Raw genomic sequence first — 22995 nt, 5'->3', positions numbered from 1 at the left:
CTTTTTAAGTCCCTTCGCAGGACAGCTATCTGTAGTCTGATACTCTCGAGTGATTCCTTCCGCCAATTTCAAGTGATTTTTTTTACAGCCGCCCTCTGCAATGTTTGACGGTCTCCGTCCATCAGAAGACGGTGCCTGCCCGGTTTCGGTTTAGCTGCGGTCATCCCTTCACGCTTCCACTTCACAATCACATTACTGACAGTCGATTTGGGCAGCTTTAGAAGGGTCAGAATGTCCCTGACAGATTTGTTACTCAGGCGACATCCAGTGACTGGTCCACCTTCAAATCCACTGGGCTCTCCTGATCGACCCAATCAGCTGTTATTGTTTTTTTATTGACAGCACAATACTCCACGCCTCCTCTTATACTGGCAGGTCCGCCTCCAGTGAGCAGCCAGTGAATACGTATGGTACCGTCCAATTTTTTGAAAAAACTATTACGTGGAAAAATTTGATTTTCAGGCACGTTACAGTCTGATACCTTCAGTCGATAAAGAACTGAATTTCTCCAGAATGAGATTTTGACTTTGCAGCGGAGTGTGCACTGACATGAAACTTCCTGGCAGATTAAAACTGTGTGCCAGACCGAGACTCGAGTCTCGGCACACAGTTTTAATCTGCCAGTAAGTTTCGTATCAGCGAACACTCCGCTGCAGAGTGCAAATATCATTCTGGAAACATCCCCCAGGCTGTGGCTAAGCCGTGTCTCCGCAATATCCTTTCTTCCGGGAGTACTAGTTCTGCAAGTTTTGCAGAAGAGCTTCTGTGAAGTTTGGGTGGTAGGAGACGAGGTACTGGCGGAATTAGAGCTGTGACGACAGGTCGTGAGTCTTGCTTTGGTAGCTCAGATAATAGAGCACTTGCCCGTGAAAGACAAAGTCCCGAGTACGAGTCTTGGTCCGGCACACAGTTTTAATCTCCCAGGAAGTTTCAACTGAATTTCTTTTCATTATCCGTCACACTTACTACACTGCATCACATTAAGTAAAACACTGCACACATTTTTAAAGAGTTTTCAGAGGTAAAATCGCATTGTGTAAACTTTGCGTGCAGCTGATTTTAGCTCATACATTGGAATGAATGAAATGTAGATAAGATAAAAATTTACGGCACAACGATAGTTCTGCTGAAAAACTTTTATTTTACAGAAGAATAACTGCTAACAAATAACTATTAATGTAATGAGAATTTAGAAACCATAGCCTGTTACATAATTTTGACATACCTCTGCCTGGATGTCAGATGGCACTGGCGAGAAACCTGCAGTTCAGGTAAAAAAAACTCAGTGAAGAGACTGTGAAAATGAGTGCATCTGGGCAAAACTTTTGGAAGAAGGAACAAAAGCAATTTGGCACACGGAGAGAGGAAAAAACAGGAAATTGTGCAATATGGGCAATCTCCTGGCTGTCCTCAATGGTTAAGAAATCAGCAACAAATATCAGTCACCACATAGAATGGAGTTTACGAAAAGTGTTTGGCTGTTACAATAAAATCTGTATCGGCAGCATTCGAGAGCTGAGGAAGAGAATGTGCCCACAGTACACAAGAATATATGCGAGGGGGTTACAGCTTTCACAGCATTACATCGAGAAAACGGAGAATTCGGGTTGAGAAAGGAGTTTGGGAAGGGCTCTGTTTCAGCAAAACTGTCTTCTGCAGCCTCGGGAGAGGTCTTCACACCATTAAACAGAAGAGGAATACGTGTCCGATTTGGACCACCTTCAATTTGTAGATGACACTGTTTTGTTTGCTACAGATCCAAAAGAACTTCAGCGAAAGGAGGAGGAACACATCATAACAAGTACAATGACAGACCTGAATATCAATTATGGTAAGATCAAAATAAAGTGCAAACATGGAACAGCAAATGTGAATGATTAATTTACAGAAACAGCCTGCCTATTAATATATGTAGAAGTGAAAAAAAACTTGCAGGTGAACATTCCAAGAAATACAAAGGAAGCCAAGAATGGCCCGAGGTTCTTTTGGGAAGCCAAACACTGTAGTCTGGCATAAATGGCCGATTTTCCTCTCGCAGAACATATGTAATGAGTGTGTACTACCATTACTAATTTGTAGTAGTGAAACGTAAATGCTAAATGCGCAAACAGTTCAAAAATGGACAGTTGCCCGACAAGCAATGGAAAGGGCACCTGTCGGACAAGACAAAAAGTGACAGGAAAGCAAACAAATGGATGAGATGAGCTGGGGACCTACGGTGACTGCTAAACAGAAATGACAAGACAAAATGACCACAGGTGAATCTAGGAGAAGTTCGGAAGATTTGTGTTCAGTAGAAATACCGAGTTCACAGTCTCTCCGTCTTCACTTTTATACGACAAGTACTGTCTAGCACAGCCATGGAGTACCTCCTTCCAGCCACATAGACAGGACGAGGTTCTCCTCACTCCACAGCCCCGTGACGTACGGCTTTTCCCTCTGCTGAGAGGACCCTCCGATGTGTGGCGCTAGCGGCGTACAGATCTTTTATTTGTTCCCATCATCTTAGTGCATACGATCACATTTTAGTAATTTCACTCGCATTTGTTTCTTTTAATGTGCGCAAGGGCAGTGATAACCTTAACATTGAGCATCTGCAAGCAACACCCCCCCCCCCCCCCGCCCCACACACACACACACACACACACACACACACACACACACACACACACACACGGACACGGACACGGACACTATAATTTTATATGCCCCGAGGGTTTTAACTGTTGATATACCATTACCATTACCATTAAAAAAGGTTCAAACCAAAAATGGTACATATTTTTCATAAATCTTGAAATGTGTCACGTCCCACTTCCAAGCATACGTGATGACAAAGAATGTTTGTGACATTCTTTAGTGAGTACGTGCAGATGGGAGAATGGCTCAAACTCATCACTTCTACAATGCGAAATGGTGAGCGAGCGTCTCCACTGCTGTGGGGCACCGCTCATTTCTCGACGGCTGACTTTGTAGGTGTTTGGAAGTCAACGAAAAAAACAGAAAAGGTCACGGCTACAGTGGATGCTGTGACAAAAGACTGTCGATTTGGCTTACATAAAGACACAGTTCTTGTCTGCTACAGAAGCTACAAACATTTATGACGATCTGTCGACCCCCTCCGTATACGAGATTGTATTATGAAAGACGGTGTTGTCGTAATAGAGTGTGTGAACACAAAAGATTTAAAATTCAGTCGTTTACACCATTCGAGTACCTCGGAAGACAAATAACACACTCTTTCGACATCTGTCTTGCGAAGACTGTCGGAGCACGGTCTGGTAGAAGTGAGCAGTAGGTCTATCCTAGCACATATCGAGAAAGGTGACTGAAAGAGATTTTAATAAATAAATCAACTGATATCAAACATAACAGGATTACAGATCACATACTGGAAAAGCAACACTGCTACTGTACTAAAAATCACTGCAACTGCATTTCAATCTTCAATGTGCCGGTGCCCGCAAACACTTTGTTCTGCGGCACGCAACTTGTAAATGAAAAGCCTTTAATCGTCAATATATTGTTCCTGTCATTTTATTGTATCGAGCTGTAAAGACTGTCACTGTGCCGGTGGACATACTCGCAGCATACGAGTTGCAGTGTAACAATTGTCAAACACAGGCTTCAACTGCAAACAACTTAATCCAATATGGAAACTCCAGGTAGGAATATCAACAAAGTAGGAGGAGACAGATTGCTACTTACCGTGAAGATGACACACTAACTTGCAGACAGCCACAATCAGAAGACACGCACGAGGAAGGCAGCACTCTGGCACAAGCTGCCCGAGCTGGCAGACACGTGTGCACGACGTGTGCACTCTCGGGTCAACGAATAGTGTGCGTTTCTCTTTTTTTGATGAAGGCTGTGGCTGAAAGCCTATGTGCAAGTGTCTCAATTGTGCCCGTATGCACCTTAACGTGCCTTCTGTACAGTAAATAGCAACCTATCTTTCCTACACTGTTAATCAAATACGGTGTCTCTCAAGTTCTGCTCGTGACGTAGAAGTGATGTCTCGTCTCACTGGCCACGTTCTTCTCCACAAAGAAAAAAATTCACGTGTCCTGTTCTACATTTCCACCTCAAAAATGGCCACACGTGAAATTCCACATTCTGATGCCGCAAACGTCATCCGAGCTCGACTGCTTTCGTGTCCAGTGTCAGGAAGCTCTGGGGGAGTGATTGTAAATCCTGTAGAATTCTGAAATAATGAAATACTGACAACCAGAGCATCAGAAGTTCGGTAAGGAGGCTACAGCAGACAATGCTGCCAACCACAGTGGGGCTGCGATGCCGGAAGACTGCAGCGACACCTGCGCAGGATCGCTGGCCGGAGAAGTACACTACTCTGAAGTGAACGACAATTTCTTTCTTTGTTGAGAGATCGCCACCTGAAATGTCACCCAATTTCCTCAACTAAAGCCACGACCCGAAGACCGACTTCAGCCACGCGAGAGGAACGTAACCTGCAACAACTGTGTGCCGGGCGCACACGCTATTATGGGGCAGCTCGATACGGACTCAGTTGCACAGTACCGTTTCCTCGATGACGATACGTACTTCTGTGGCGTACGTCCCATTAAATCCAAACATTTCACCTCAGATGGGTGTGCCTCAAAATCACAACGGCCTTTTTCCAAGCGAACGTGTTCCGAGATGCAGATATACACAAATTGCACTCAGATGTGAATTTCCAACTTGGTCGGAAAATGGTTAGGTGATTCGCAGAAAATGTTCAAATGTGTGTGAATTCCTAAGGGGCGATTTGTAGTAGAAATATTGCTACACAGAAGACGTTAGAAAAAATTCACTGAACATTCCATAGACAAGAGAAACTTTGAGGCCCACATTACAACAGCACATTTAACAGTGTTCCGTATCTGAAGCCATGTTAGTTCTGGCTGTATGTTACTCAAGTCACAGCCCCCACAGTAGGCAGCAAAATGGCTGCAGACTGCCTGCAGTGTTCACTGCTCGCCATTAAAACTGCAGCACCACACAGGCCTCAGTTATTTGTTGGATGTATTCCAAACCAAGTTAGATATAGTGGGAATTAGTGAAGTTCAGGGGCAGGAGGAATAAGACTTCTGTTTAGGTGAATATAGGGCTATAAATACAAAATCAAATAGGGGTAATGCAAGAGTAGGTTTAATAATAAATAAAAAAATAGGAGCAGGGGTAAGCTACTATGAACACTGCAGGCAAGACAGACACAAAGCCCTGGCCTATAACAGTAGTACAATTTTATATGCCAACTAGCTCCACAGATGGAGAGATTGAAGAAATGTATGATGAGATAAAAGAAATCGTTCAGGTAGTGACGGGACATGACAATTTAATATTCGTGGAGGACCGGAATTCGACTGTACAAAAAGGAAGAGAAGGAATGGTAGTAGGTGAATATGGGCTGGGGATAAGGAATGACAGAGGAAGCCGCCTGGTAGAATTTTGCAAAGAGCATAACTTAATCATAGCTAACACTTGGTTCAAGAATGATAAAAGAAGGTTGTATGTGTGGAAGAGACCTGGAGACACTGGAAGATTTCAGATAGATTATATAATGGTAAGACAGAGATTTAGGAAACATGTTTTATATTTTAAGACATTTCCAGGGGCAGATGTGGACTCTGACCACAAACTATTAGTTAGGAACTGTACATTAAAATTGAAGAAACTGCAAAAAAGGTAGGAATCTAAGGAGATTGGACCAGGATAAACTGAAAGAACCAGAGGTTGTAGAGAGTTTCAGAGAGAACATTAGGTAGCAACTGACAAGAATGGCGGAAAGAAATACAGTAGAAGAAGAATGGGAAGCTTTGAGGGATGAAATAGTGAAGGCAGCAGAGGATCAAGTAGGTAAGAAGACAAGGGCTAGTAGAAATCCTTGGGTAACATAAGAGATATTGAATTTAATTGATGAAAGGAGAAAATATAATAACGCAGTAAATGAAATACGCAAAAAGGAGTACAAACGTCTCAAAAATGAGATCGACAGGAAGTGCTAAATGGCTAAGCAGGGATGGCTAGACAACAAATGTAAGGATGTAGAGGCATATATCACTAGGGGTAAGATAGATACTGCCTACAGGAAAATTAGAGAGACCTTTGGAGAAAAGAGAACCACTTGCACGAATATCAAGAGCTCAGACATACATCGTATGTTCCCGTAACCCTCCTGGCCTCAACCTTCGTTAGCCACTGTCCTCGCCCATCCAGCCCCCTCCCTGTTCCCATTCCAGCACTACACAGCTGTCATTTCACCACCACCACACCCAATCTTTTAATTTCTTTTTATTTCTCTCCTTTCTGCTACTTAACCCCCCCCCCCCTCCTTCTCTCCTGCCCTCTGTCTAAACTGCAGCACTGCTCTGTCTGCCACCCCCACCATACTATCCTTCCCCCTCCCTGCCCCAGCCTCCTCCTTACCCCCACCCAGTCACCACTCCTATCATGGACTGGTGCCAGTTTCAGTTGTCAGAGACTGCAGACCTGTGTGCAAGTTGTGTTTGCGTGAGTGTATGTGTGTCTATTACTGATAAAGGCCTTAATGGCCTAAAGCTATAATTGTGTGAATCTTTTCGTTGTGACTATCGCGACTCAGCATCTCCGCTATATGCAGATGTAGATGTAGTACACTTTATGTCAGTGAGACCCTTACAGCATGTCGCCTTAATGCTGCTGCAGTTTTAATTTGCAGCAGTCTACTTGTAAGTACTCATAAAACATAAGCAGTTATATTAAAGAAGAGGTGCGACCATTGTTCAAGTATACAATATGGCCCAAATCATTCATGTTTAATGCCACCCGTAAGAAGTCTCTCCCACAGATTCTACTGATTATACTTAACAAATAAGAAATATACTCACCTACCAGATCCTGAAACTAGAGCAAATAGAGCAGAGGCAACAGACACAAAATTAGGAGGCGGCAACACAGCAAAAGGGCTATTTTTCACGTAAGTTATTAGTCAAGACAGAGAATGTGTCATCCACCAAAGAAATAAATTTAATAGGAACTATACAAATGTTACTGTATTTGAATTGTTTTGCAGTTATCCTGTCCGAATTTTTTAAGGTAGATTATACTTCCGCCTTAAAGGTAAGGATAATTCAGTAGTATATCCAAACCAATCACTTTAAAATATTAATACAAATACGAATGAAGAAACCCTCTAAAAGAAACCACCAAATTGGTCGGCGGAACCAACTCTCAAACGTCTAGGACTGAATCACAACGGGCCTCGTATCCCTTCTTCGGCAAGTTATTCTGTAACTATGGTAGTTGTATTACAGAACTCTTAATTCTGTGGCCAAATGATGCAGTAAATGAAATACGCAAAAAGGAGTACAAACGTCTCAAAAATGAGATCGACAGGAAGTGCTAAATGGCTAAGCAGGGATGGCTAGACAACAAATGTAAGGATGTAGAGGCATATATCACTAGGGGTAAGATAGATACTGCCTACAGGAAAATTAGAGAGACCTTTGGAGAAAAGAGAACCACTTGCACGAATATCAAGAGCTCAGACATACATCGTATGTTCCCGTAACCCTCCTGGCCTCAACCTTCGTTAGCCACTGTCCTCGCCCATCCAGCCCCCTCCCTGTTCCCATTCCAGCACTACACAGCTGTCATTTCACCACCACCACACCCAATCTTTTAATTTCTTTTTATTTCTCTCCTTTCTGCTACTTAACCCCCCCCCCCCCTCCTTCTCTCCTGCCCTCTGTCTAAACTGCAGCACTGCTCTGTCTGCCACCCCCACCATACTATCCTTCCCCCTCCCTGCCCCAGCCTCCTCCTTACCCCCACCCAGTCACCACTCCTATCATGGACTGGTGCCAGTTTCAGTTGTCAGAGACTGCAGACCTGTGTGCAAGTTGTGTTTGCGTGAGTGTATGTGTGTCTATTACTGATAAAGGCCTTAATGGCCTAAAGCTATAATTGTGTGAATCTTTTCGTTGTGACTATCGCGACTCAGCATCTCCGCTATATGCAGATGTAGATGTAGTACACTTTATGTCAGTGAGACCCTTACAGCATGTCGCCTTAATGCTGCTGCAGTTTTAATTTGCAGCAGTCTACTTGTAAGTACTCATAAAACATAAGCAGTTATATTAAAGAAGAGGTGCGACCATTGTTCAAGTATACAATATGGCCCAAATCATTCATGTTTAATGCCACCCGTAAGAAGTCTCTCCCACAGATTCTACTGATTATACTTAACAAATAAGAAATATACTCACCTACCAGATCCTGAAACTAGAGCAAATAGAGCAGAGGCAACAGACACAAAATTAGGAGGCGGCAACACAGCAAAAGGGCTATTTTTCACGTAAGTTATTAGTCGAGACAGAGAATGTGTCATCCACCAAAGAAATAAATTTAATAGGAACTATACAAATGTTACTGTATTTGAATTGTTTTGCAGTTATCCTGTCCGAATTTTTTAAGGTAGATTATACTTCCGCCTTAAAGGTAAGGATAATTCAGTAGTATATCCAAACTAATCACTTTAAAATATTAATACAAATACGAATGAAGAAACCCTCTAAAAGAAACCACCAAATTGGTCGGCGGAACCAACTCTCAAACGTCTAGGACTGAATCACAATGGGCCTCGTATCCCTTCTTCGGCAAGTTATTCTGTAACTACGGTAGTTGTATTACAGAACTCTTAATTCTGTGGCCAAATGATGCACTGTGCTGCACCACACACACATTAAGAATGACACAGTGTAAGAACGTACACATTTGCAACCTCGATATTTCTCCATGTTCTCCTCTTTTCCGGCACATAAATTTGTATTTCTTCTGAATTTGGGTCTACACGTGCAGCATACGTACAGTATAGTACGACAGTGTTCTTCATACACTGCTGCGATTACTCTACCGTGTAAAGCAGAGTGAAGTCACAGCAAGTGTTCACGGGCCAAATGCAGGCCTACGGACAACATTAAGACGCACGGCACGTGAAGTGCCTGTTCTGTGGGGACCGAGAGCGGGTGTTGGGCAGGTGGACTGCATCTGCGTTTTCACTGTGTCAGGCATGGGATCTGTCTCTTTCCGTGGCGCATCAAGGGCTGTACGAGGAAGTGGCAGAGAAAATATCGGGCATTACAACGGCCATGTTCTACAGAGGCTCTCCGATTACAAAGACAACACGACAAGAAAACAGTACAATTTCTCGTGAACAACATAACAATCAAATAATGTAGTGTTTACTACAGTTACCATGTTTCCCCTTACTTTCAATGAAGCTAAATCTGTAGTTGAGTGTACACACACACACACACACACACACACACACACACACACACACACACACACACACACACACACAATGCGTACTGATGATGGAAGGCAGGAAAAGTCACTCCAAACGCTGGGCAAGAAAGTTTATAATGTGCACTAAATTAGTCATGTGAACATATGGAGAAAACCACTGAAACTTACATTTACAATATGATAATGTACTGGGTTCCCCCCCCATGAACCATGGACCTTGCCGTTGGTGGGGAGGCTTGCGTGCCTCAGCGATACAGATAGCCGTACCGTAGGTGCAACCACAACGGAGGGGTATCTGTTGAGAGGCCAGACAAACGTGTGGTTCCTGAAGAGGGGCAGCAGCCTTTTCAGTAGTTGCAAGGGCAACAGTCTGGATGATTGACTGATCCGGCCTTGTAACAATAACCAAAACAGCCTTGCTGTGCTGGTGCTGCGAACGGCTGAAAGCAAGGGGAAACTACAGCCGTAATTTTTCCCGAGGGCATGCAGCTTTACTGTATGATTACATGATTATGGCGTCCTCTTGGGTAAAATATTCCGGAGGTAAAATAGTCCCCCATTCGGATCTCCGGGCGGGGACTACTCAAGAGGACATCGTTATCAGGAGAAAGAAAACTGGCGTTCTACGGATCGGAGCGTGGAATGTCAGATCCCTTAATCGGGCAGGTAGGTTAGAAAATTTAAAAAGGGAAATGGATAGGTTGAAGTTAGATATAGTGGGAATTAGTGAAGTTCGGTGGCAGGAGGAACAAGACTTCTGGTCAGGTGACTACAGGGTTATAAACACTAAATCAAATAGGGGTAATGCAGGAGTAGGTTTAATAATGAATAGGAAAATAGGAATGCGGGTAAGCTACTACAAACAGCACAGTGAACGCATTATTGTGGCCAAGATAGATACGAAGCCCACGCCTACTACAGTAGTACAAGTTTATATGCCAACTAGCTCTGCAGATGACGAAGAAATTGAAGAAATGTATGATGAAATAAAAGAAATTATTCAGATTGTGAAGGGCGAAGAAAATTTAATAGTCATGGGTGACTGGAATTCGAGTGTAGGAAAAGGGAGAGAAGGAAACATAGTAGGTGAATATGGATTGGGGGACAGAAATGAAAGAGGAAGCCGCCTGGTCGAATTTTGCACAGAGCACAACATAATCATAACTAACACTTGGTTTAAGAATCATGAAAGAAGGTTGTATACATGGAAGAACCCTGGAGATACTAAAAGGTATCAGATAGATTATATAATGGTAAGACAGAAATTTAGGAACCAGGTTTTAAATTGTAAGACATTTCCAGGGGCAGATGTGGACTCTGACCACAATCTATTGGTTATGACCTGTAGATTAAAACTGAAGAAACTGCAAAAAGGTGGGAATTTAAGGAGATGGGACCTGGATAAACTAAAAGAACCAGAGGTTGTACAGAGATTCAGGGAGAGCATAAGGGAGCAATTGACAGGAATGGGGGAAATAAATACAGTAGAAGAAGAATGGGTAGCTTTGAGGGATGAAGTAGTTAAGGCAGCAGAGGATCAAGTATGTAAAAAGACGAGGGCTAGTAGAAATCCTTGGGTAACAGAAGAAATATTGAATTTAATTGATGAAAGGAGAAAATATAAAAATGCAGTAAGTGAAACAGGCAAAAAGGAATACAAACGTCTCAAAAATGAGATCGACAGGAAGTGCAAAATGGCTAAGCAGGGATGGCTAGAGGACAAATGTAAGGATGTAGAGGCCTATCTCACTAGGGGTAAGATAGATACCGCCTACAGGAAAATTAAAGAGACCTTTGGAGATAAGAGAACGACTTGTATGAATATCAAGAGCTCAGATGGAAACCCAGTTCTAAGCAAAGAAGGGAAAGCAGAAAGGTGGAAGGAGTATATACAGGGTCTATACAAGGGCGATGTACTTGAGGACAATATTATGGAAATGGAAGAGGATGTAGATGAAGATGAAATGGGAGATATGATACTGCGTGAAGAGTTTGACAGAGCACTGAAAGACCTGAGTCGAAACAAGGCCCCCGGAGTAGACAATATTCCATTGGAACTACTGACGGCCGTGGGAGAGCCAGTCCTGACAAAACTCTACCATCTGGTGAGCAAGATGTATGAAACAGGCGAAATACCCTCAGACTTCAAGAAGAATATAATAATTCCAATCCCAAAGAAAGCAGGTGTTGACAGATGTGAAAATTACCGAACTATCAGTGTAATAAGTCACAGCTGCAAAATACTAATACGAATTCTTTACAGACGAATGGAAAAACTAGTAGAAGCCAACCTCGGGGAAGATCAGTTTGGATTCCGTAGAAACACTGGAACACGTAAGGCAATACTGACCTTACGACTTATCTTAGAAGAAAGATTAAGGAAAGGCAAACCTACGTTTCTAGCATTTGTAGACTTAGAGAAAGCTTTTGACAATGTTGACTGGAATACTCTCTTTCAAATTCTAAAGGTGGCAGGGGTAAAATACAGGGAGCGAAAGGCTATTTACAATTTGTACAGAAACCAGATGGCAGTTATAAGAGTCGAGGGACATGAAAGGGAAGCAGTGGTTGGGAAGGGAGTAAGACAGGGTTGTAGCCTCTCCCCGATGTTGTTCAATCTGTATATTGAGCAAGCAGTAAAGGAAACAAAAGAAAAATTCGGAGTAGGTATTAAAATTCATGGAGAAGAAATAAAAACTTTGAGGTTCGCCGATGACATTGTAATTCTGTCAGAGACAGCAAAGGACTTGGAAGAGCAGTTGAATGGAATGGACAGTGTCTTGAAAGGAGGATATAAGATGAACATTAACAAAAGCAAAACAAGGATAATGGAATGTAGGCTATTTAAGTTGGGTGATGCTGAGGGAATTAGATTAGGAAATAAGGCACTTAAAGTAGTAAAGGAGTTTTGCCATTTGGGGAACAAAATAACTGATGATGGTCGAAGTAGAGAGGATATAAAATGTAGGCTGGCAATGGCAAGGAAAGCGTTTCTAAAGAAGAGAAATTTGTTAACATCCAGTATTCATTTAAGTGTCAGGAAGTCTTTTCTGAAAGTATTCGTATGGAGTGTAGCCATGTATGGAAGTGAAACATGGACGATAAATAGTTTGGACAAGAAGAGAATAGAAGCTTTCGAAATGTGGTGCTACAGAAGAATGCTGAAGATTAGATGGGTAGATCACATAACTAATGAGGAAGTATTGAATAGGATTGGGGAGAAGAGAAGTTTGTGGCACAACTTGACCAGAAGAAGGGATCGGTTGGTAGGACATGTTCTGAGGCATCAAGGGATCACTAATTTAGTATTGGAGGGCAGCGTGGAGGGTAAAAATCGTAGAGGGAGACCAAGAGATGAATACACTAAGCAGATTCAGAAGGATGTAGGTTGCAGTAGGTACTCGGAGATGAAAAAGCTTGCACAGGATAGAGTAGCATGGAGAGCTGCATCAAACCAGTCTCAGGACTGAAGACCACAACAACAACAATGTACTGGGTTCAAGTAAAAGATAGGATAGGATCGAAACAAACTGTACTGAGAAAGACTTGATTGTTGCGGACCACACTGGTTGAGATTTGAAAACCTGAGAGCTTAAAGCAGGGTGGCTACTCAAATCTGGAGGAAAAATTAAAATATCCTGAGGATTCTAGGGCCGAGGAAGAAGACAGTTTCAAGAAGCTCCTGATAATTGGTGAATGGAGAACGGGGCAAGGGCAGCATACCACAATAATGACTTATTTCCTCTCAGCTGAGCTATACACCTGCCACAAGCAGTAAAAGCACAATTTTTAAACGTAAGTACTCTATATGGAATAATATTCATATTATTTACACATTTCAACATATTAAGTATTTTTAAATTTGTGATTTATAAAACTCAATAAAATCTGATTTAAATACGTCAAAAACGCACAATTCCTTGAGATTTTATGAAATTCTTGAAATTCCCAAAACTTCACCGATTTTTCCAGGTAAAATGTAATTCCCTGAGAATTCCAGGTTTTCCAGAAAGAATTGCCACCCTGTTAAATCTGGAATATACAGTAATACACAAGACAGAAATCACTGACTAAACATTATGCTAGAGTTAGTAAGAGCAGAAAGCTAAATGCATTTGTGTGTGGTAGATGTGTGGGGCACGGGAAAATAGATGATCAGAAAATAAATATACAGGAAACTAAAATGGAGTGAAGAAAAGTACAGTTATTTTGCCTTTACAAATGTCTGCTTGTGTCTGTGTATGTGCGGATGGATGTGTGTGTGTGTGTGTGTGTGTGTGTGTGTGTGTGTGTGTGTGTGTGTGTGTGCGCGCGCGTGAGTGTATACCTGTCCTTTTTCCCCCCTGAGGTAAGTCTTTCCACTCCCGGGATTGGAATGACTCCTTAACCTCTCCCTTAAAACCCACATCCTTTCGTCTTTCGCTCTCCTTCCCTCTTTCCTGATGAAGCAACCGTTGGTTGCGAAAGCTTGAATTTTGTGTGTATATTTGTGTTTGTTTGTGTGTCTATCAACCTGCCAGTGCTTTCGTTTGGTAAGTCACATCATCTTTGTTTTTAGATATATTTTTCCCACGTGGAATGTTTCCCTCTATTATATTCATATCGAAAAGTATAGTTACTGTGAATAAGGGTGTCTGGGGAAAGAATGCAGATGGCACGTGTGGTGAGAAAGGCACCGAGTTCACGACTGTCACGTTGAAGACAGTGCTCTGCAACAGGATATTGTCTGCTACAACCATACATCCTCTGATTCTATAACTTGGTAGTTATGACCTCAGTGCCTTTTTCACCACACATGCCATTTGGAATCTTCCCCCAGACACCAGTTTCTCAGATCTCCACAGGTGGGAACTGGCATTACAACCTGGCCTAAATTTATGTCAACTCCTTTGGACACAGGACTTCTTCTCAGTAACTACTCCTTTTCTTCACTCCCTTTTAGTTTTGTTCATCTTCCATTTTCTAACCTAACTAATTTTCACCATCCTTCTCCCACCTCCATTACATACAATGCACTTAGATTTCTGCTCTTACACACAATGTTTTGTCAGTAATCTCAATCTTGGTTATTACCTTATCTTCTACCTTTAAGCTCTCAGTTTTTCAAATCTCATCCGGTGTAGCCCCCGACAATCACAGTCTTTCATTCTCATCCCGTCCAGTAAGTGCCTCCATTCCAGGGGTTCTGGGCAATGTTTCCAAATTCTCCTCATTTTCTAAACCTCACCAATCCTTTTCCTTCACTTCTTTTCCTTTCCCTTCGACCCTTCTGCCAGAAGAGGCAGCCACTGACCCCAAGAGCCAGTAAATTTCTGTAAGCTTTATACACGTTTTCTCCTGCCGCTCAGTAGATTTTCTTTATCTATCCAACTATATCATATTTTCAAAAATTAATTATTTTCATCAATATGTACTGTGAAAGAAGAATACGGGTGGTAAACATTGTGGTAAAGTGAAATTCTGTGCCGGCACTAGGAAAGACAACCAGTGACGGCAAAGAAAAAGTGCCACTCAAGCTAAGGGGACAGGAAGTCAACAACAGTGTGTGGCGCTCCTGGGACACGAAATGTGTACTCTGAGAGTTAAACTCTTATTGTGTGCCTCTGAAGCTGCTACTTTTGTTGCATTCAATAAGGTTCCTTTCGGGCCCTCGGGTCTTCAAAATATGTCAAAGATTTTTAGAAATTTGTCAATGCCTGGCAAATGATTCACATGCATGCAGCAAAAGCAGAAAACTTTTAGAACCACTGCAGCAAGGTAACATTTTTCAGCCGTATGATAAAACTGGAGATAACAGTTCTCCTAAATAACCTTTATCTTAGACAAAATGTCTATGGAACATACAGCTGCTGGCAGTAATGGAGCAATTTGTTAGAAAACAGTCCAATTTACTATTTCTGAGTCATCATCAGAGGTCGTTTATCAAAGTTGGTATTCTCGATTTACAGTGCACTCTAGTATGCGACTATCATGCTTGCAGTTGCTGCTATTATGCTGAAACAGTTATATGTAGATGAATAGTAGAAATTTGGACCGATTTGCAGTAACATATCCTAAGCTTTATGTACTCTCGAGTCTGGGTTACAGCTAGCTGTGTTTCTTAAAAATTAAATGTAAGCTCGTAACTGACAGGATGTTTAAACGGCAGATAGGCACAGTTAATGCCATTTTCAGGCTTGTCAGTTTTACACTGAACAAGAAACAGCAGGGCGAGGAACAAGCGACTCCTACCTGTTGCAAGAGCCGATCGTACAGCTCCTGGTCGGCACGGAGTGGCCTCAGTGACTCTCCTTTCAGCTCGAAGATGCATTTCAAACTCTCCTCCATGGTCTCTATCAGGTCCTGCACGTGCTTCGTCTTCATCAGCCTCCGGACGAGGTAGCCCCTCGCGGCAGCATTTATAACTGCCGATGCTTTCATCTGCGGGCAGTAAGAAATGGTACAAACTGAGATGTGAATGTAGTTGTTATTAATGCAGGCAAATGTGAGAACCAGTAAAATTAAACACTGGAAAATTCAGGACAGAGTAACTATATGAAATAGATCAGTGGTTCGACCCATCCGTCACACCCGTAACCCATATCTCCAACACTGCAGCTCAAATCTCCGACACCACAGCTCGAACACAGAGAGATTTTGTGTTTTTGCTTCTGTTTCACACCCTTAAAATGCTAAGCCCCATATGCAACTCATAACACTTTTTTTCACTTCAATGTTTTTTTGTTTTGCTTTCAAATCAAATACTTTTGTATTCAAGGAGACCACTCCAAAAAGCAGAAGCATTGAGCTGTCGATAGACTAACACAAAGAAAGAAAACTTGCTAACTTTCGGAGTTATCCTGTCATGAGATGGAGTAAAAAATATATATATATATATATATTATGCGCACTGCCGCCCCCCCCCCCCCCCCCCCCACACACACACACACAAAAAAACCCGGACACATCCAGCACCATGTAGGGGCACAGGACGGTGTGTGTGTGTGTGTGTGTGTGTGTGTGTGTGTGTGTGTGTGTGTGTAGCATTTCTGTCTTGCATTAATTCCCATTTTGTATTTTTCTATTTACTGCATTAATAGGGTGTATACACGGACAAGGGTAAAAATTCCCTGATTTTTCCGGATTTCCTGGGTAAAAATACACTTTCTCCGAGGTGAAAACACATCTTTTCTGTGTTAAGTGACTGTCTACTTTTCCTCTTAACTGTAAAACTTAACACACACACAAACACACACACACACACACACACACACACACACACACACACAAGTTTTGGAAAGGTCTTTAATGTACACCAACATGTACACTGCATATTTTTCATATTACAAAAGTATAAATTCGAATTCCACCAAACACTGCACGTTGCTTTCCGAAGCATCAAAATTGAGATTGTGATGCGCTTTCGTAAGCCAGTCATAGCTCGTGTCACGTGATCTCACCAGCCGATGACAGAGGATATTTAAAGCGTAGGACACATGACATAGTCAGCCAATAGCAATATCACTGTTAAGTAGCGCGAACACACAAATAGTAAAAGTTAATGGTTTAAATTAATATACAGAATGTTGCTAGGAGAAAAAAAAGCTTTCACATATAATATGAGTCTCTAAGATTAATAAGCTGCAAGAGAAGCTAAGCTTTCACATATAATGTTGATCTTTTTTGTGTGTGTTACATTTAAGACATATCACACAAATGTGCCATAAAATTTTTAAGGACGACATAAATTTCTGATCATCTGGGCTCAAAATTCTTCTAAATGGTCATCCTCAAAGTTTTGATTTTTAAATAAGAGTCAAATGCTCTGCGATTTAAGAAATTCATTGTACATTCTCGCACATAGTTCATCTTGTATAAAAGGTAATTTACTTCGAAAGTAACACTTTTCAAACAACCATTCCCAATATTTTCCCGCAACTTGTTAGAAATAGGTCCATTTCAGCAATTGCCAGAGAGCGCCGGGTAACAGGCGTCACCACGCTTGTGCAGCTACGGTGGCAGAGGAAGCCCATATGTTTGAATTTGTAAAACGCTGAAAGATCTTACATTATGTCATGAAATAAACAGGACATTAGGGGATACTCCAAGAGCATAAGCATTTTGTGAACCATACTAAAATGCATGATTCGGCTTAAAGTGTAGATTTGTATGTCCGAATTTGGATGTAAATTTTCTTGGAGTACCAGTGCCGTGTTATCTAATGTTTGGTTTTTTATTATGGCATAATGACACACATGCTAGAAGATGAAAATGTGCACTTGAAATGCAGTGAACAGTTGAAATTAGCTAATAGTATGGAATCAAACACTTCATTTCAAATAAACTGACTCCCTCAGTGGAAAAGATTAATAAAAGTCTAATTTCTTTAGCAACCCAACAAAAATAACTTCATTGTTCTGCAAGGTGATTAGTGCTCGACTGTCAGAAAAGTGGAAATAAAATAAAATCTGAAACTAACAACATACTTTAGCCTTCTGCAATTATTTGAATGTATTTTAATTCACTCGATAGCTCCCAGCCACAGAAACCCGTTTTGTTTTCATTTGATGTGAGAGGAATAAATGAAGAGGAAACAGCAAAATCACTGAACATGAACACGAGTCACATGGAGGCTACCCACCTCCCCACTACAACTCAGACTGCTCTGTGCATCAGGTCCGGATCTCCGATATTTCCGGACCGGGGCAATACTAGATAGTGGTGCCCCCCTGCCCCCCTCCGCACCCCAAGCATTTGAGGTAGGACGCCAAAAATAAAAAAAATAAAAAAAAATAAAAAAAAAAAATAGAATTATAAAAAAAAATAAATAAATAAATAAATAAATAAAATAAAAGATGTTCATTTTGTAGTGCTTTCTAAATAGTCTGACACACAAAACATATGTGTGTGAGGAAATGTAAGATGTGTTATTTGGTCTTAAGTGTGCCAAAGTGCTGTCCCACACCTCTTCACACATTACTGTTCAATTGCACGTCACTGTATTTCGCTCTGTGGAATTCGAACATGTAATATTTTGTAATGGATGCCATCAAACTATATTCAGGGCAGGGAAAATTAAAATGTCTTGTAGTGCCTCTCATGCTCCCAGTCGGCTGGTTTTACATCCTGCCCCTCTTAAAACAAACTCGCAATTAATACTGGATGGGGTTATTTGTAACTGGGAGAACAAGAACTCTTCAGAAAATTTGCATTCTCTATTGCCTATTAGCTAATAACTTGCTGTTTTGTGTGACATAAAATTAAATATAGGATACACACAACCAGTAAAGACAAGAGCCAAGCAAGACAGTACACATTTCTTCAATCCTTAAGTCCTAGCATTATTTTCTTTCTAATCTTGCTACAGCTTTGCGTGGCGTGCTTTCCTTTCTGGGAAAGAATTTATTAACTCAAAGTTCGTCAAACATTTTGCTACATGAAAACAAAATGTCATCATCTAATACTGAAAAAGCTGATAATATAAACAATACCTGAGACTGGGGTGGTTTCTCGATCTGATCATGCGTATTTTGTCAGTGTCTGTTAGATAAAATCAAATAGGCCTGCCTAATATGGCAGCAGTTTTAACACACACACACACACACACACACACACACACACACACACACACACACACACACACACACCAAATGAACGACACTGTTTTGCCACAAATGGTCATTTTTATAACACGACAGAATATAATTCATGAAGTACCAGTATGAAATGCCTATTAGGCATACTACAAGCAAAAAGCTCTTTATGTTAAGAAATAGTTTCACAGTTCACTCATACACTCCAGCTTCTCAAACATAAGATCAAAAAGTAGCAGTACAAAATTTTTTTATAAATTTGGAATCTTCATATTCTTCCATAATTTGTTTGATGTCCCTGTTTCATCTTCTTCGTCGTTCTAATAAACAATCATGTCATCAATAATTCTGTAACTATTCCTTCCAGTGTCAAAACTTATTCTCCAGTTAACTTCGTTAACCCTGCCACACTCACCGGTTTAGTTATCCCACATTTATTCTCCAGTCAGGTGTTATTACATGTTCGTACAACACGTTTTCCAGGCTACTCCCAGAAAAGATCTTAAGCGGCTGCTAGCCGGGAAATGTACAACTGGTCCTTACTAGAGTAGCAGCCTGGCCAAAAATTTTCTGTCAAACTTTCATTTTATTGGCTACAACGAGAAGATGATATGCAATCTTTCTTACTTGTTATTCCTGTTAGTTGTTTATTTTCATTCTTACTTGTTATTCCTGTTAGTTGTTTATTTTTATTCTGGTAGTCTGAACCTTTGATTTCACTAGTAATTATAACAACGCTGACCATTCCCAAATCCAGTCAACCACATAAACAGCGATTGGCATTCACCTGCTCAGCTTTATTCCGCTCAGCTCGTATAGCCCCGTCCCCTTTTGTCTGCAGGAAAGTTTATTTCTAGATGCGACAGGGATTTCCCCGACAGAGACATCACGTACACAATGGATGCATTCAAAAATCAACTTATGATTCATTCGGAAATCAAACTGGAATGTGTTCAAATATGTTCAAAAACCAACAGGGATGCGATTCAAAATTATATGAATAATCAATGTGCTGGATGCTAGGCTCTTTGTGAAACAAGGTTTTTTTTATCAAGAATATGAAACTTAATTTTTTAAGCTAGCTGCAGTGTTGCGTGAATAGGGTGAACTCGGTACTTTGGAGGGTCTGAAGATGAGGCATGACGTGCCCGAGTTGAGCAGCTAAGACCATATAAGTCAGAAAAGTCAATTGAAAATGACGAGGTCACGCAGAAACTGTTTGCATAACTAACAGTTTGAATGTCTTCAGATTTCACCTGATTATAAGCCAGAACAATAGCTTTTTGTTAATATCATGGCCGCAAGGGTTTTTTGAAAGCATTTTTTGAATAAACAAGCACCAGTATTATTTCTGCAAGTCGATGTAGTTTAAGGTCTCAATTTAACACTAAGCCCAGGTCAAGACTTAAGATATCGCCAACGGATGCAGAAACATTCTGGGAACAAGTAATTGAGAAAAAATGTACAAAGTCAATGACAACTGAGACTGTTGGCACATAAACAACAGCAGAAATAACTCAGAGACAAGAGTGTCATCAAGATGGTTTACGTAGGTGGTGGAATATATTTAGTGGGACACGCCACTCCGAGGCAATTACGCACCCCTCCACACAGTTCGTGCTGGCAAATGGTGACTGAAGCAGACATAGGACAAATATAATTCTCAGATACTGTCAGCATTTCTATTTCTACATACACATGGTGAGATATATTTGGGGTTGACTAGTGCCTTCAGAACGAGGCATTCACGACAATTTATGAAGGTGTGTCGAGAAGTACCCGCTCGAGCGAGGCAACAGAGTCTCCTCGCAGTGCGACGTGCCACCCCAGAAGAGCACCAATATCTCTGTGTCATATATCTGAGAATATTGAGAAGACGTACAGCAAAATGAACTAGTTCGGTCAGTCGATTTGGAAGAAACTTCGTGTACGCTCAGCGAGTGACCTCGAGCACTGGTGCTGCCGTTCATTTAAGGCGGTCTGTTTGAGAGCGTACAAAATTTAACGAACATTGGATTATTGTAATTTTTCAAGGCACAATCTAAAGATCAGAGAAATAGGTCGGACAGTCACTGTGAGAAGTCCTGCGACTGCGTGCATTAAAAAGGTCGAATACTAAAGAAAATATGGCGTCAGCTGCACACGTGACAGAGTAACACCACAGCCCGCAGCAGCTGACCTGCTTAAGCTGCCAGTGGCAGTAACACAGGGACTCCCAGCACTCACCTGCAGCCGTGCCGACTGCTGCACCTGCAGGAACGACCTGGCCAGCACCTCCTGTTCGGCCCGCTGCCTCACCAGCAGCGCCTCCATCGCCGCATCGAACCTCTTCCTCAGCTTCTCCCGCAGCTCCGACACCTTCGAACTCGCCACTAGGTCCGCGGTGTCGTCTTCGACATCCGGCAGCTCGAGCTCTGGAGAAAAAAAGTCTGCGTGTGAATTGGTAATGCAAGTTGTGGCAAGAACATTGATAACATATTTGATATGACAATACTGAAAAACAGGAAGTGTTTCTATAAATCAAATCTTCTTTCAGTTTAATGGAGAATATAAGGTTTCAAAGTTGTTATTTAATGGAAAGGCCGAAAATTCTCACACATATTTTGAACTGTAAAACATGTCCAGAGGTAGATGTGGACTCAGAACACAATTTATTGGTTATGAATGGCAGATTAAAACTGAAGGTATTGTGGGGAAATAAATCCAATGGGTAGCTATGAGAGGTGATACATTGCAGTCAGCAGAGGTTGAAATAGGCAAAAAGACAAGACTTTGGATAAATTCTTAAGTAATGCATGCGATATTTTGACAGACAAAAGGGGAAAAAATTAAAATGTAGCAAATGAAGCACGCAAAAGTCCGTGCGTACGTCTAAAGTAGGAGACTGACAGAAAGTACAAGGCAGTTAGAGGAAAATTGCAGAGCTATAGAAGCATTATGGGAAAGGTAGACGCTGGCTGTAAACACTTTTGCAGAAAGAGAAGGAGCTGTATGAATATCAACAGCTCAGATTCAAACCAGTACTAAGCAAAGAAGTGAAAGCTGAAAGGTGTGAGGAGTACATAGAAGGGCTAGACAAGGGAAATGAACTTTAAGTCAATACTGCAGAAAGGGAAGCGTAAGCTGGTGAAGATGAGATCAGAGAAATAACACTGCGAGAAGAATTTGATAAATCGCTGACAGACCTGAGTGGGAACAAGGTCCTTGGACCAGAAGACATACCCTAAGAAGGAATTGAGGTCTTCAGGAGGGAGGGGGGGAGAGAGGGAGAGGGAGGGGGAGAGAGGGAGAGGGAGGGGGAGAGGGAGAGGGAGAGAGAGAGAGAGAGAGAGAGAGAGAGAGAGAGAGAGAGAGAGAGAGAGAGAGAGAGAGCGCGCTATTGAAAAACTATTCCACTTAATGTGGAAGATATGTGAGACACAGGAAGTATCCTCAGACATTAACAAGAATGTAAAAATTTCAGTCCCAAAGAAGAAAGGTGCTGACAAGTGTGAATACTACCAAACCATCAGTTTAATAAATCACAGTTGCAATATAGTGACACAAATTATTTACAGAGGAATGGAAAAAAAATGGTGGAGCTCGGGGAAGATCAGTTTGGGTTCCAGAGAAATGTAGGAACATTGAAGAGATTACGGACTTGATAACTTGTCTTAAGAGCTTAGTTTGAAGAAAGGTGAACCTACACTTACCGTGTTTGTACATTTAGAAAAAGACAATGCTGACTGGACTACACTATTTGAACTTTTAATTGTAGCACAGATAAAACACAGGGAGCGAAAGATTACTTACAGCTCGCACAGAAACAAAACTACAGGTTTTAGTGTAGCATTATCATTCTGGTGAAGCAAAGTGCCACACAAGCATTTTCCGAACAGAAGAATGATAATCGCCACTACAAAAAAGTTTATTTTTGTAATGATTTGGAATAACCTACTGTTCAGATGTGTGCTTTACTTATGCACGTGTATTATGAAATGAATGGACACAACAGACCTGCAAGCTGGGTCAAAGATAAACACCGTACCACATTCGCGATACCTGCCGGTCGGGCAGTTTACTCCGTGTCGTCGATTCCTGCTTCGGAGATACTGTGTGAACCACTGAGGAAGACTGGCCGTGACAATGCCCG

The 22995-nt window shown here is 41.6% G+C and overlaps 1 protein-coding gene across 2 annotated transcripts in view; it reads right to left on the bottom strand.

Annotated features, from left to right (window-relative positions):
- Positions 1-22995, bottom strand: part of LOC126428188 (uncharacterized) — a 92576-nt gene that overhangs the window by 35480 nt on the left and 34101 nt on the right. For both annotated transcript variants that reach the window (XM_050090102.1, XM_050090103.1), the window contains exons 4-5: positions 21090-21277; positions 15523-15711 (exon numbers count right to left, since the gene is read on the bottom strand). In XM_050090102.1, the coding sequence (XP_049946059.1) occupies positions 15523-15711; positions 21090-21277 (377 nt within the window). The remainder of the gene's footprint in view (positions 1-15522; positions 15712-21089; positions 21278-22995) is intronic.

This window comes from Schistocerca serialis, chromosome 12, assembly GCF_023864345.2.
Source record: "Schistocerca serialis cubense isolate TAMUIC-IGC-003099 chromosome 12, iqSchSeri2.2, whole genome shotgun sequence".
Taxonomy (NCBI): Eukaryota; Metazoa; Arthropoda; class Insecta; order Orthoptera; family Acrididae; genus Schistocerca; species Schistocerca serialis.
The sequence above is the reverse complement of the archived record's forward strand: the minus strand, read 5'-3'. Positions and strand labels throughout refer to the sequence as shown.